At 51.5% G+C, this 15643-nt stretch overlaps 1 protein-coding gene across 1 annotated transcript in view; it reads right to left on the bottom strand.

Annotated features, from left to right (window-relative positions):
• Positions 1–680: 680 nt before the first annotated feature.
• LOC147091060 (P2Y purinoceptor 3) overlaps positions 681–15643 on the bottom strand; it is a 49057-nt gene continuing 34094 nt past the window's right edge. Inside the window, exon 2 of the mRNA XM_085977144.1 lies at positions 681–3271. Coding sequence (XP_085833270.1) covers positions 2151–3203 — 1053 coding nt within the window. The 5' untranslated portion in view covers positions 3204–3271 and the 3' untranslated portion in view covers positions 681–2150. The remainder of the gene's footprint in view (positions 3272–15643) is intronic.

Below are 15643 nucleotides of genomic sequence, written 5' to 3'. Positions count from 1 at the left end.
CCCCCTGGGCTCGCTGACCTACATTGGCTCCCGGTTAAGCAGCGCCTCGATTTCAAAATTCTCATCCTTGTTTTCAAATCCCTCCATGGCCTCGCCCCTCCCTGTCTCTGTAATCTCCTCCAGCCCCACAACCCCCCGAGATATCTGCGCTGCTCTAATTCTGCCCTCTTGAGCATCCCTGATTATAATCGCTCCACCACTGGCGGCCGTGCCGTCTGTTGCCTGGGCCCTAAGCTCTGGAATTCCCTGCCTAAACCTCTCCGCCTCGCTACCTCTCTCTCCTCCTTTAAGACGCTCCTTAAAACCTACCTCTTTGACCAAGCTTTTGGCCACCTGCCCTAATTTATCCTTATGTGGATCGGTGTCAAATTTTTGTCTTAAAAAATACTCCTGTGCAGCGCCTCGGGACGTTTTACGACTTTAAAGGGCGCTGTATAAATACAAGTTGTTGTTGTTGGTGTATCTGGCGCGGAGAAAGTAAATATCAGCCAGCGTTCCCCGCCCTTGATTGTTATTTCTGCGGTGAGCTCGGGGTGGGGCTCAGCCGTGACGGTCCCTGCAGTCAAATAGCTCGCCAGCACCCACGACGAATGGCCACTTGGATGAGGGAGGTGGGCAACGCCCAGCAGGAAGCAGAGGGAAGAAAACAAAACTGCCAATAACTTGAGACAACCATTAACAGCACAGATCTCTCTTTATATAACATTTAGGATTATAAGGCAATCCACTATAATACACTTGTCCGTCAAACAGATAGTGACAGTCTGATCTCCACATAAGGACCTCAGGGTGGACATTTTAAAAATCAAAACGGGAGAGAGACTCCGCGAGAAAATGGCCAGCCAATCCGGCATTGGATGTGCAACATTTTAGTGGCCCAAGTAATATTTCGGACCAAACTGCCCTTTTTCTATTTCAGTAATAAGAGTGGAATTAATGGCAGTCCATATGCCAGAGGGGGGTTGGGGGGGGACAGCGTGAGTCCACCAACTCAACTTGGCGATAATCGGCAACTAGGAACTAAACATCCGAAAGAAAACATGTCGAATGCAAGACCCAAAAGTCAAACTTTTACTCAGTGAGTCTACAACAATCAAATGGCCAATCATCCAAGGCTGAAAAGTTAATTATGTTAACAGTGTCAGCCATGGCTCATTGGGCAGTGCTCTTGCTCTCGCCTCTGAGTCAGAAAGTCGTGGGTTCGAGCCCCACTCCCGAGACTTAGAGCACAGAAATCTAGGCTGACACTCCCAGTGCAGTGCTGCGGGAGCGCCGCACTGTCGGAGGTGCCATCTTCTGTTAAACCGAGGACCCGTCTGCCCTCTCGGGTGGACGTGAAAGATCCCACGGCCACTACTTTAAGGAGCAGGGGAGTTCTGGGGTCAATATCTATCCCTTAACCAACATCACTAAAAAAAAACCAGATGATCTGATCATTATCGCATTGTGGAATCTTGCTGTGCGCAAATTGGCTGCCGCGTTTTCTACATTACAACAGTGACTACACTTCAAAATAAAGTACTTCATTGGCTGTAAATCGCTTTGGGATGTCCTGAGGTGGTGAAAGGCGCTGGAGAAATGCGGGTTCTGTCTTTTTTTATATCTGGCGACACTGTAGAAAAGTCATTGGTTCGACCACAGTACGATTTGGGGAGCGGAGGTCACGAGCCATTTCTGCAGCTCAGCCCTTGACTTGCAGGGAGCTTCAACACGCCCTCCCACACAAGGCTCCCCCTGTTAGGCTGAGCCACTCTGATGTCCCACGACCCATCCATCAATGTCTCGTTAAGACTGCAGCAGCTACGACATCGGACCAAAATCGGTGGAGGGGTGGGCAATTCCATGAGGTCAATTTTGACACAATATATACACACACACACATATATATAAAAAAAATTTGACAGCATCGTGACGCGGGCAACGTCAGAACAAAAAGTCGACAAAAGGCGTGGTTGAACGCCACTAGTTGCTGCGGGCAGAGCTTAGGGGGGGCGCAAACATCTAGGGACAAGCGCGGCACAGGCGGCCTCTCTCTCTGTGCTTAAGCTCCGCCCACAGAACAACAGCTAGCGACCTCGCCATCTGGGGTCTCATGCTGGCCACGGCGCCAGTCCAGATTCCCTAACCGCTTCGTTGGCAGCGCCGGCGGCTCAGGTCGGCGACGTCAAGTGGTTGAACGGTTTGAAAATGTTCCACGAGGACTTTGAGTCGTCGGCGTTCTTCTTGGGCTTGAGGCAGTTCTGCGGCCACTTGTCCTTAGTGAGGAAGTACAGCAGGGCGTTGAGCCAAGCGTTGAAGCTGGCCAGGGGCCTGGTGACCTTGTAGCAGATGGTCACCACCCTCTTGGTTGCGCAGGCCACGTAGGGCATGGCCTTGTTGACCAAGAAGATGGTTTTGGTCACGTGGAATGGGAAGAAGCACAGGGCAAACAGAAGGGTGATGGTCAGAATGGTCTTGATGGACTTCCGCCGCTTCTCCAAGCCCGGCACGGCGGACTTGAACTCCTGGTTGTTGATGGTCTTGAAGATGGTCTTTATCACGCGGGAGTAGCACCAAGCGATGATGGAGAACGGCAGGAAGAAGCCCACCAAGTGCAGGATGATGCCGTAAGGCACATAGTGGGGGTACTCTATGTCGAGGGCGTCATCCCAGCAGTTGGTGACGTTGTTGGAATCGGCGGTCTTGGCGAAATGGAAAATGGGGCAGGTCAGGGCCAGGACCACCAGCCACACCAGCACGCAGACCACCCTGGCGGTCTTCTTGGTCTCCATGGTGATGGTCCTCATGGGGTGGCAGATGCCCAGGTAGCGGTGGAAGCTGATGCAGGTGAGGAAGAAGATGCTGCAGTAGAGGTTGAAGTAGAAGAGAAAGCGGACCAGGCGGCACGTAAAGTCCCCAAAGACCCAGACGTCGTGCATGATGTAGCTGGCGATGAGAAACGGCAGGGACAGGCCGTACATGAAGTCAGTCAGGGCGAGGTTGAACATGTAAATGAGGGAGCAGTTCCACTCTTTACGCCGCTTGAGAATGCTGCAGAGGATGACGGAGTTGAGTGCCAAACTGAGGATGCAAGTGTAGGTGTAGCACACGGGCAGGAAGACGTATTTGTATGATTCATCATTGTTACATGAGTTCGAGGCATCAGGAGAGATGTCTTGGCTCGAGCCATTGTCAACCATCGGGCTTGTGACATTTTCATTCATCTTCTAGTATCTTCTGCTTGTAGTAAGCATCGCTCTCCAGTAGATGGTAGTTAGGAATTCTCAGACACCTAGAAGTAGAGAAGGAAAGAAAAAGAGGTGAGAGATACGGAGACAATTCAGTGCTGGATCGAAGGGAGGGCGATACCGAGGAAAGGTCTCGGACCTGAACCGCTGGCCAATGCTGCCTTGACCTGCTGCCATATTTATCCCTCAACCAACATCACTAAACCAGTTGATCTCTCCATTTATCTCATTGCTGTTTGTGGGAGCTTGCTGTGCGCAAAAGGGCTGCCGCATTTCCCTGCATTACAGCAAGTGACTTCGCTTCAAAAGTTCTTAAATCTGGCCTCTTGCGCATCCCCGATTTCCATCGCTCCACCATACCCCTGTAGTCGCCTCCAGTCCTACGACCCCCCGAGATATCTGCGCTCCTCTGATTCTGCCCTCTTGAGCATCCCTGATTACAATCACTCCACCATTGGCAGCCGTGCCTTCAGCTGCCGAGCACCTAAGCTCAGGAATTCCCTGCCTAAACATCTCCGCCTCTCTCTCCTTTAAGACGCTCCTTAAAACCTACCTTTTTGACACAGCTTTTGGTCACCTGCCCTAATGTCTCATTAAGTGGCTCGGTGTCGAATTTTGTCTGATAATCGCTCCTGTGCAACGCCTTGGGATGTTTCACTACGTTAAAGGTGCTGTATAAATGCAAGTTGTTGTTGTTGTAAAGCGCTTTGGGACATCCCAAGGTCGTGAAAGGTGCTATCTAGATGCAAGGGGAGGGGGGAAATCGGCATCGCCCATTTTGGGGCGCTAATATCGGCCAGGCGCAAAGTTTAGCGCCTGGCGCTAATTATCGCCACCGACTGCAAAATTGGCCTCTATCGCCCCTGGAGGTGATTTGAGTGTTAAATCAGGCGCTACACACCTCTCTTAAGGCGCTAACATCAGGGAGCAAGGCGCTACCTCAGAACGCTACCGAAGTTCAGGCGATGTCCGTTACCATGGAAGCCAGACAGACTGGCGCCATCCAGTTCTTAAAGGGGAGGGGCCATCTTGCTGGCCAGTCACTCCCTGCTCATTGCAGCCTTGAATCTCGGCCTGGAGAGACCTCAAAAGCAATTGTGTTGGAAGCACTAATGGATAGGCCCAGGGGAACGAGCCCGGCGCTTAGGAACCTCAAAAGTGGTGCTGAGGGCCAAAACTCCTTAGGACAGCGTTAAAACCAAAACTTTTGCCGACAAGAAAAGGCAGGAAGCGGCCGCCTTTAAATAGCGCTCCCCCAGCCCCTTCCCGACATGAAAACGTTCCCCTCTACCTGTCGTTCCTAGCGGCAGGCGCTAAGGCAGGGGGCACGACTCAATATCCGGTCTGGGGCGTTGCACGCTCGACTGACGTCACGATCTGCGGGCGCAGGAGATCGTGGCGGTAGTGTTTAGCGCTGCCGCAAAACGATTGTTCGATTTCGCGAGCGGCGCTAAGTTGCGAGCGCCCCCCGGAGGCACTAACCAACCGAATTTTCCCCCCCCAAGATCTTTTCATTTCCAGCTTTTTCTGGTTTGGTTTCGATCTAACGTCTGCCTCGGACTGGGTGAAGTTGCAACGCAGTCAGTCACCTGTCAACCATGGGTAGTTACGATAGAAGAAGCTGCCTTGTCCCCGCAGGGTTACCCATTGGAGATTCAGGCACACGGGGGGCCCCTGACCTTCCGGCCACTGTGAGACTCTCAGTGAGGGAAGCCCCGGCGGCAGCATGAAACTGGAATTTGATCCCGACATGAGTCAGGTTTAACGCTAGCTGATTGAAATTTCACACTCTGTCCAACCGGAGCTCTGAAACACCCAGATACATGGTGGACGGAGAAGACCCCACGGCACTCTTTTGAAGAAGAGCAGGGGAGTTATAGGATCTTACAGCAGAGAAGGAGGCCATTCGTCCTGTCGTACCTGTGCCGGCTCTTTGAAAGAGCTCTCCAGTTTAGTCCCACACCCCAGCTTTCTCCCCAGAACCCTGCAAATTAGTCCTCTTCAAGAACATATCCAATTGCCTTTTGAAAGTTCCTATGCAATCTGAGTCCCACCACCCTTTCAGGTAGTGCGTTCTAGTGGGGTACCGCAGGGATCGGTGCTAGGACCCCAGCTATTCACAATATATATTAATGATCCAGACGAGGGAACTAGATGTAACATCTCCAAGTTTGCAGACAACACAAAGCTGGGTGGGCGTGTGTGCTGTGAGGAGGATGCAGAGAAACTCCAGTACGATTTGGACAGGTTGGGCGATTGGGCAGATGCATGGCAAATGCAGTATAATGTGGATAAATGCGAGGTTATCCACTTTGGTGGCAAAAACAGGAAGACAGATTATTATCTGAACGGCAATAGTTTGGGAAAAGGGGAAGTGCAATGAGACCTGGGTGTCCTTGTGCACCAGTCGCTGAAGGTAAGCATGCAGGTGCAGCAGGCGGTTAAGAAGGCAAATGGTATGTTGGCCTTCATAGCGAGAGGATTCGAGTACAGGAACAAGGATGTCTTGCTGAAGTTGTACAGGGCCTTGGTGAGACCACACCTTGAGTATTGTGTGCAGTTTTGGTCGCCTTATCTGAGGAAGGATGTTCTTGCCATGGAGAGAGTGCAGTGAAGATTCACCAGGCTGATACCTGGGATGGCAGGAATGACGTATGAAGAGAGATTGGGACGATTGGGCTTATACTCGCTGGAGTTTAGAAGAATGAGAGGGGATCTCATTGAAACTTATAAAATTCTAACAGGACTAGACAGACTAGATGCAGGAAGGATGTTCCCGATGGCGGGGGAGTCCAGAACCAGGGGTCACAGTCTAAGGATAAGGGGTAAGCCATTTAGGACAGTGATGAAGAGGAATTTCTTCACCCAGAGAGTGGAGAACCTGTGGAATTCTCTACCACAGAAGGCAGTGGAGGCCAATTCATTAAATATATTCAAGAAGGAGTTAGATATATTTCTTAAGGCTAAAGGGATCAAGGGATATGGGGAGAAGGCAGGGACAGGGTACTGAATTTGGATGATCAGCCATGATCTCATTGAATGGCGGAGCAGGCTCAAGGGGCCGAATGGCCTACTCCTGCTCCTATCTTCTATGTTCCAGATCACAACAACCCTCTGTGTGAAAAAAGTTCTCCTCATCTCCCCTCTAGTTCTTTTGCCAATTATTTTAAATCTATGACCTCTGCTAATCAATTCACTCCCCAGAGGAAACCGTTTCCCCCTACTTGCTCCATCAAAACCCTTCATCATTTTGAATACCTCCATTAGGTCTCATCAACATCACTAAAACAGATTGTCTGGTCATTTATCACATTGCTGCTTGCTGTGCGCAAATTGGCTGCCGCGTTTCTCACATTACATCGGGGACTACACTTCAAAACTACTTAATTGGCTGTGAAGTGCTTTGGGACATCCTGAGATCATGAAAGGTGCTGTAGCAATGCAAGTCCTTTATTTTGAGTGCTGCTTCTGCCTCGAAAAGGAGCATTCCTCCTCAGTGTGGGGAACGTTACAGCAAACTAAACCATCGCGTGCTTCACTTTCTATCTAGCACGGATTAGATACAGAGTAAAGCTCCCTCTACACTGTCCCATCAAACACTCCCAGGGCAGGTACAGCACGGGTTAGATACAGAGTAAAGCTCCCTCTACACTGTCCCATCAAACACTCCCAGGGCAGGTACAGCATGGGTTAGATACAGAGTAAAGCTCCCTTTACACTGTCCCATCAAACACTCCCAGGGCAGGTACAGCACGGGTTAGATTCAGAGTAAAGCTCCCTCTACACTGTCTCATCAAACACTCCCACGGCAGGTACAGCAGGAGTTAGATACAGAGTAAAGCTCCCTCTATACTGTCCCATCAAACACTCCCAGGGCAGGTACAGCACGGGTTAGATACAGAGTAAAGCTCCCTCTACACTGTCCATCAAACACTCCCAGGGAAGGTAGAGCACAGGTTAGATACAGAGTAAAGCTCCCTCTATACTGTCCCATCAAACACTCCCAGGGCAGGTACAGCACGGGTTAGATACAGAGTAAAGCTCCCTCTACACTGTCCCATCAAACACTCCCAGGGTAGGTACAGCACGGGTTAGATCCAGAGTAAAGCTCCCTCTACACTGTCCCGTCAATCACTCCCAGGGCAGGTATAGCACAGGTTAGATACAGAGTAAAGCTCCCTCTACACTGTCCCATCAATCACTCCCAGGGCAGGTACAACACGGGTTAGATACAGAGTAAAGCTCCCTCTACACTGTCCCATCAAACACTCCCAGGGCAGGTACAGCATGGGTTAGATACAGAGTAAAGCTCCCTCTACACTGTCCCATCAAACACTCCCAGGGCAGGTACAGCACAGGTTAGATACAGAGTAAAGCTCCCTCTACACTGTCCCATCAAACACTCCCAGGGTAAGGTCCAGCACGGGTCAGATACCGAGTAAAGCTCCCTCTACACTGTCCCATCAAACACTCCCGGGGCAGGTACAGCACGGGTTAGATACAGAGTAAAGCTCCCTCTACACTGTCCCCATCAAACACTCCCAGGGCAGGTACAGCACAGGTTAGATACAGGGTAAAGCTCCCTCTACACTGTCCCATCAAACACTCCCAGGCAGAGGCTGAATAATTCGGGTTGTATGGTACCAGCAACAACATCTTTGACTCCTTGGTATGAAATTCCCACTGACTGCTATCGTAATGAAGTTTATCAACACACTGAAAATGAATGGGTCCCCTCTGTCAGCAAGGTAATGAATCAAATGCATTCATTACTCGTCTCCCACAGCACACTTTCAGTTCCAGTGTACTTCAATCTCCAAGCTTGGCACTCGCCCCCATCCAGTATCAATATGACATTTCCATTTACCACACCAAACATCCTCATCGCTGTTTGTGGGAGCTTGCCGTGCACAAATTGACTGCCGCATTTCGTACATTACAACAGTGACTGCACTTCAGACAGTAATTCATTGGCTGTGAATGGCTTTGGGACGTGCTGAGGTGGTGTAAGGCACTGGAGAAATGCACATTCTTTCATTTACGGCTCTGTAAAAGCAGTTGCAGGTTTGTGCTCCCAAAACTACTCCAAACACATTTCACATCGACCTCTCACAGCCAGCAAGGCAGAGGAGATATATTTTGCATTTTATCAGACCCTCTTGGGCTCTGCTAATATTGAAACAGCGTTAAATTGGATTCAAATGAGATCTGAATTATCCATTTATAAGAAAGACAGACTTCCATTTCTCCAGCCCCTTTCACGACCTCAGGACGTCCCAAAGCGCTTTACAGCCAATGAAATACTTTTTGAAGTGTAGTCACCGTTGTAATGTAGGAAACGCAGCAGCCAATTTGCACACAGCAAGCTTCCACGAACAGCAATGTGATAATGACCTGATAATCTGTTTTTTAGTGATGTTGGTTGAGGGATAAATATTGGGCCCCGGACGCCGGGGGAGAACTCCCCCCTGCTCTTCTTCCAAATAGTGGCCGTGGGATCTTTATCGTCCACCTGAGAGAGCAGACGGGGGCCTCGGTTTAATGTCTCATCCGAAAGGCACGATAATTCAGCAACTTCTCCCTTCTCAGATCTCTGAGAAAACACCCCCAAAAATACTTAATTTGAAGCTCAGTGACTGAAGTTATGTGGGCAGTCATTTACGTGCACAGCAAGATCCCACGGGCAGCCATGAGGTGAACGAAGAGTTAAACTGATTTTTTTTTCTTCGGTGATGTTGATCAGCGATGAATGTTGACCAGGACACTGGGAGAACCTTCCTCTCTTCTTCCAACAGGGGCCGCTGGGATTGTTAACCTCCTCCTGAACAGGCAGACGGGACCTCAGTTTTACATCCCCTCCCCCGAAGTACGGCACCTCTGACAATGCAGCACTCTCTCGGTGTCGCATCGAGCCGAGATCAGCAGCACGAACAGAAAATGCTGCCACAACACTCAGCCAGGTTCTGACGAAAGGACATCTCCCCGAAAGCTTAACCCTACCTTCCTCGCTCCACACACGCTACCTGACCTACGGAATGTTTCCAGCATATTCTCGCTTTATTTCAGATATCCAGTATCTGCAGTATTCTGATTTTCCGTATCTGGTGTCGGCTGTGGTTCAGTGGGTAATGTGCTCCCCTCTGAGTCAGAAGGTTGTGGGTTCCATTCCCCACTCCAGAGACTTGAGCACAAAAATCCAGCCTGACACTCCCAGTGCAGTACTGAGGAAGCGCCGCACTGTCGGAGGGGCAGTACTGAGGGAGCGCCGCACTGTCGGAGGGGCGGTACTGAGGGAGCGCCGCACTGTCGGAGGGGCAGTACTGAGGGAGCGCTGCACTGTCGGACGGGCAGTACTGAGGGAGCGCCGCACTGTCGGAGGGGCAGTACTGAGGGAGTGCTCCACTGTCGGAGGGACAGTACTGAGGGAGCGCCGCACTGTCGGAGGGGCAGTACTGAGGGAGTGCTCCACTGTCGGAGAGGCAGTACTGAGGGAGCCTCCGCTGTACTGTAGGAGGGGCAGTACTGAGGGAGCGCTGCACTGTCGGAGGGGCAGTACTGAGAGAGCGCCGCACTGTTGGAGGATCAGTACTGAGGGAGCGCCGCACTGTCGGAGGGGCAGTACTGAGGGAGTGCCGCACTGTCGGAGGGGCAGTACTGAGGGAGCGCCGCAGTGTCGGAGGGGCAGTGCTGAGGGAGCGCCGCACTGTTGGAGGGGCAGTACCGAGGGAGTGCTGTACTGTCGGAGCTGCTGTCGGATGAGGTGTTAAACCGAGGCCCCCGTCTGCCATCTTAGGTGACGTAAAAGATCCTGTGGCACTATTCAAAGAAGAGCAGGGGAGTTCTCCCCGGTGTCATGACACCAATATTTATCACTCGATCAACATCACCAAAACAGATGATCTGGTCATTATCAGATTACTGTTTGTGGGAGCTTGCTATGCGCAAATTGGCTGCCGCGTTTCCTACATTGCAACAGTGACTACAAAAAGCAAAGAAGGTATGCTCAACTTTTATAAAACACTAATTGGGCCTCGGCTGGAGTATTGTGTCCAATTCTGGGCTCCGCACTTTAGGAAGGATGTCAAGGCCTTGGAGAGGGTGCGGAGGAGATTGACCAGAATGGTACCGGGGATGAGGGACTTCAGTTACGTGGAGAGACTAGAGAAGCTGGGGTTGTTCTCCTTAGAGCAGAGAAGGTTAAGGGGAGATTTAATAGAGGCGTTCAAAATTATAAGGGGTTTTGATAGAGTAAATAAGGAGAAACTGTTTGCAGTGGCAGGAGGGTCGGTAACCAGAGGACACAGATTGAAGATAATTGGCAAAAGAACCAGAGGGGAGATGAGGAGAATGTTTTTACACAGCGAGTTGTTGTGATCTGGAACGCGCTGCCTGAAAGGGCGGTGGAAGCAGATTCAATAGTAACTTTCAAAAAGGGAATTGGAGAAATACTTGAAAAGGAAAAACTTGCAGATCTGTGGGGAAAGAGCAGGGGGGAGTGGGACTAAACGGAGAGCTCTTTCAAAGAGCTGGCACAGGCACGATGGGCCGAATGGCCTCCTTCTGTGCAGTATGATTCACTGATTCCGTGATATGAATCTGCTAGAAATATAGAAAATATTGGCAAATGAACCGATGGACTGTCACAACCCAAAGGATTCTTATCTCCAGAGATTTCCTGGTAAGAGCATTGGCTAAGAACTGCGTATCTCTCCATCTCTCTCTCTCCTTCTCTCTCGCTCTCCTTCTCTCGCTCCCTCTCTCTCTCTCTCGTCCATTCCACCCCTTAGCTGTTGAAGAGACAGTATTTTGGAAATTCTCTGCATTACTGTTGCACAATGTTTGGTGATGAGTAACAGCTCAGGTTTGTAGCAGTGATTCCGACCTGTACTGATCCTTGCAAACTGTTAAAACATAACTTAGTAACTGAGTGGTAAGTAACCAACAAACCTGACCCCCCTCGCTTCTGAATCCGCTTTTTTTTTTACAAAAAAATCGATTTTGTTTTTTAACCTAAGGCCACATCCAACATTTAACAAGCAACCAAGGTTGCGAGGGGGGGTGGCGGGGGGGGGGGGGTCGAAGTTTGAAGGGTTAAGGTGTGCAAGAGAGAGGGGGAGGCAGGTAGGCAAGTTCTGTTTACAACCACTTTGCTCCAGTTCACAGGATGAGAATATGGTGTGATATTAATTGGAGGACATTATCAGTATCATGAGACACAATGGGCCATTGCTTTAGAAGTACAGACAGCCTCCTCATTAGGGGAGTACCGTGTCAGGAAGCACCTGTTGTTGAATATCTAGTTTTTTCTTTACCAAATTGGTCTCGAACTCCAGGGACTTGAGCACATACTTCAGGTTGACGCTCCCAGTGCAGTACTGAGGGAGCGCCGCACTGTCAGAGGGGCAGTACTGAGGGAGTGCCGCACTGTCAGAGGGGCAGTACTGAGGGAGCGCCGCACTGTCGGAGGGGCAGTACTGAGGGAGCGCCGCACTGTCGGAGGGGCAGTACTGAGGGAGCGCCGCACTGTCGGAGGGGCAGTACTGAGGGAGTGCCGCACTGTCGGAGGGGCAGTACTGAGGGAGCGCCGCACTGTCGGAGGGGCAGTACTGAGGGAGTGCCGCACTGTCAGAGGGGCAGTACTGAGGGAGTGCCGCACTGTCGGAGGGGCAGTACTGAGGGTGTGCTGCACTTTCGGAGTGGCGGTACTGAGGGAATGCCGCACTGTCGGAGGGGCGGTACTGAGGGAGTGCCACACTGTCGGAGGGGCAGCACTGAGGGAGCGCCGCAGTGTCGGAGGTGCAGTACTGAGGGAGCGCCGCACTGGTGTAGGGGCAGTACTGAGGGAGCGCCGCACTGTCGGAGTGGCGGTACTGAGGGAGTGCCACACTGTCGGAGGGGCAGCACTGAGGGAGCGCCGCAGTGTCGGAGGTGCAGTACTGAGGGAGCGCCGCACTGTCGGAGGGGCAGTACTGAGGGAGCGCCGCAGTGTCGGAGGTGCAGTACTGAGGGAGCGCCGCACTGTCGGAGGGGCAGTACTGAGGGAGTGCCACACTGTCGGAGGGGCAGTACTGAGGGAGCGCCGCAGTGTCGGAGGGGCAGTACTGAGGGAGTGCCACACTGTCGGAGGGGCAGCACTGAGGGAGCGCCACAGTGTCGGAGGGGCAGTACTGAGGGAGTGCTGCAGTGTCGGAGGGGCGGTACTGAGGGAGCGCCGCAGTGTCGGAGGGGCAGTACTGAGGGAGCGCCGCACTGCCGGAGGGGCAGTACTGAGGGAGCGCCGCACTGCCGGAGGGGCAGTACTGAGGGCGTGCCGCACTGCCGGAGGTGCCGTCTTTCAGATGAGACGTTAAACCGAGGCCCTGTCTGCCCCCTAAGGGTGAAAAAAATCCCATGGCACTATTTCGGAGAAGAGCAGGGGAGTTATCCTTCGGGTCAATATTTATCCCTCAATCAACATTACTAAAACAGATTATCCAGCCATTATCGCATTGCTGTTTGTGGGAGCTTGCTGTGCGCAATTGGCTTTTGCCTTCCCTACATTCTTCTTCGGCAGTCCCTCGGAACCGAGGATGACTTGCTTCCACATTAAATATGAGTTCTCAGGTGACGGATGAGTCCAATGCGGGACCTACAGTCTCTGTCACAGGTGGGGCACACGGTGGTTGAAGGGGTGGGTGGGTGGGGTGCTTGGGTTGACGTGCGCTCCTTGCGCTGCCTGCACTTGGCTTCCGCTTGCTCCCGGCGAAGAGACTCAAGGTGTTCGGCGCCTTCCCAGATGCTTCTCCTCCACTTTGTGCGGTCTTGAGCCAGGGATTCCCAGGTGTCGGTGGTGGGGGGTGTTACATTTTTTCAAGGGGCTTTGAGGGTGTCCTTGAAGCGTTTCCTCTGCCCACCTGGGGCTCTCTTGCCGTGCCGGAGCTCCGAGTAGAGCGCATGTTTTGGGAGTCCGCATGCGGACAATGTGACCCGTGGTTGATTGAGCGTGGTCAAAGCGTCGATGCTGGGGATGTTGGCCTGAGCAAGAACACTGACGTTGGTGCACCTATCCTGCCAATGGATTTGCAGGATCTTGCGGAGGCAGTGTTGGTGGTACCTCTCCAGTGCTTTGAGGTGCCTGTTGTACAAGGTCCATGTCTCTGAGGTATACAGCAGGGCGGGTATCACTGCTGCTCTGTAGACCATGAGCTTAGTGCCGGGTTTGCGGTCCTGGTTTTCAAACATTCTCTTCCTCAGGCGACCGAAGGCTGCACTGGCACACTGAAGGTGTTATTGGACTTCGTCGTCGACGTCTGCCCTTGTTGACAGTAGGCTCCCTACATTACAACAGTGACTACACTTCAAAAGTACTTCATTGGCTGTAAATCGCTTTGGGACATCCAGAGGTCATGAAAGGCGCTGGAGAAATGCAAATTTTTCTTTCTTATTTAACGTTTAGAGGATGTGGATACTCTTGCCCACACTCACACCCAGAGTTCTTTTCTGGATTAGAGAGCCAGGTCAGTAGCAGACAGTCTGAACAAGGTACTGCTGGCCGCAAATTAGACAGTGTATCTATCGGTCTGACATTGGTATGTCTGCATCCTTTCATCTCTTCAGTCCCGCCAACAAACCCTTTCCAGTCCCCCCTCTCGTCCCCCCCAGTCGTCCCTCGAGCACTCCAGCCTCCCCCCCCCCTCAGCACCTCTAACTCCAGTCCCTCTCATTAAAACCAGCCTTGCTCCCGGGGTTGCCAGCTCTGGTTGGACGTATTCCTGGAGCTTTTATCATACGACCTCCTGCCCCCCCCCCCCCCCCAACGATCGGTCGCACAACTTACCCATCCTCACCGTCCCCCGCCAATCGGAAGGTGAACAGACTCATCATTATCCAATGGGATCATTCTTGACTGTCAAAACAGCCCTCTTTCCCCATCTCTAATATTTTCAGAAATGTCCGAGCAACATGGAAACCCCCCCCCGCCCCTCCCACAATGTGATAGAGCACAGAAGGAGACCATTCGGCCCATCGTGCCTGTGCCAGCTCTTTGAACGAGCTCTCCGATTAGTCCCACTCCCCCCTGCTCTTTCCCCACAGCCCTGCAGATTATTTCTTTTCAAGTATTTATCCAATTCCCTTTTGAAAGTCACTATTGAATCTGCTTCCACCGCCCTTTCAGGCAGCGCGTTCCAGATCACAACAACTCGCTGCGTAAAAACATTCTCCTCATCTCCCCTCTGGTTCTTTTGACAATTACCTTCAATCTGTGTCCTCTGGTTACCGACCCTCCTGCCACTGGAAACAGTTTCTTATTTACTCCATCAAAACCCCTCATAATTTTGAACACCTCAATTAAGTCTCCTCTTAACCTTCTCTGCTCCAAGGAGAACAACCCCAGCTTCTCTAGTCTCTCCACGTAACTGAAGTCCCTCGTCCCTGGTACCTTCTCGTTAGAGCTCCCCATAACCTTCCCTGCTCTAATGAAGGTTAATGAATGAATGAATGAATTGATTGATTAATTCATTCATTCATTGATTGATGAAGGCGATGACTGTTACAGGTCTCCCAGGCATCAAGTGCTCTCCAGTAACTTACCTCAATGGTCATTCGCTAGGCGGTCTGGGGACAACTGTAGCATTCTACCACCGACCCAGATAACTCAGTCCCATCTGGGGATTAAACTGGGACCCCCGCCTGCCCTGTGTGACTCAACCCACATTGGCTGCTTCATCCATTCATTGAGTGTTGATTAGAGATGAATGTTGACCAGGACACGAAAATTGAGTTGTACAGCACAGAAAGAGGCCCTTCCGCCCATCGTGTCCGTGCCGGCCATCAAGCCGTGTCTATTCTAATCCCATTTTCCAGCACTTGGTCCGTAGCCTTGTATGCTATGGCGTTTCAAGTGCTCATCTAAATGCTTCTTGAATGTTGTGAGTGTTCCTGCCTCTACCACCCTTTCAGGCAGTGAGTTCCAGATTCCAACCACCCTCTGGGTGAAAAAGTTTTTCCTCAAATCCCCTCTAAACCTCCTGCCCCTTACCTTGAAACTATGCCCCCTGGTTACTGACCCCTCTACTAAGGGGAAAAGTTCCTTTCTATCTACCCTATCTATGCCCCTCATAATTTTGTACACCTCAATCAGGTCCCCCCTCAGCCTTCTCTGCTCCAAGGAAAACAACCCCAGCCTGTCCAGTCTCTCTTCATAGCTGAAGCACTCCAGCCCAGGTAACATCCTGGTGAATCTCCTCTGCACCCTCTCCAATGCAATCACATCCTTCCTATAGTGTGACGACCAGAACTGCACACAGTATTCCAGCTGTGGCCTAGCTAGCGTTTTGTACAGCTCCATCATAACCTCCCTGCTCTTATATTCTCTGCCTCGGCTAATGAAGACAAGTATCCCAGATGCCTTTTTAACCACCTTATCTACCTTTCCG

This window comes from Somniosus microcephalus, unplaced genomic scaffold (assembly GCF_052327205.1).
Source record: "Somniosus microcephalus isolate GS21.2 unplaced genomic scaffold, FLI_Smic_1.0 unresolved_chr4, whole genome shotgun sequence".
Lineage (NCBI taxonomy): Eukaryota > Metazoa > Chordata > Chondrichthyes > Squaliformes > Somniosidae > Somniosus > Somniosus microcephalus.
Note: the sequence above shows the minus strand (reverse complement) of the source record. Positions and strands in the feature narration are given on the sequence as shown.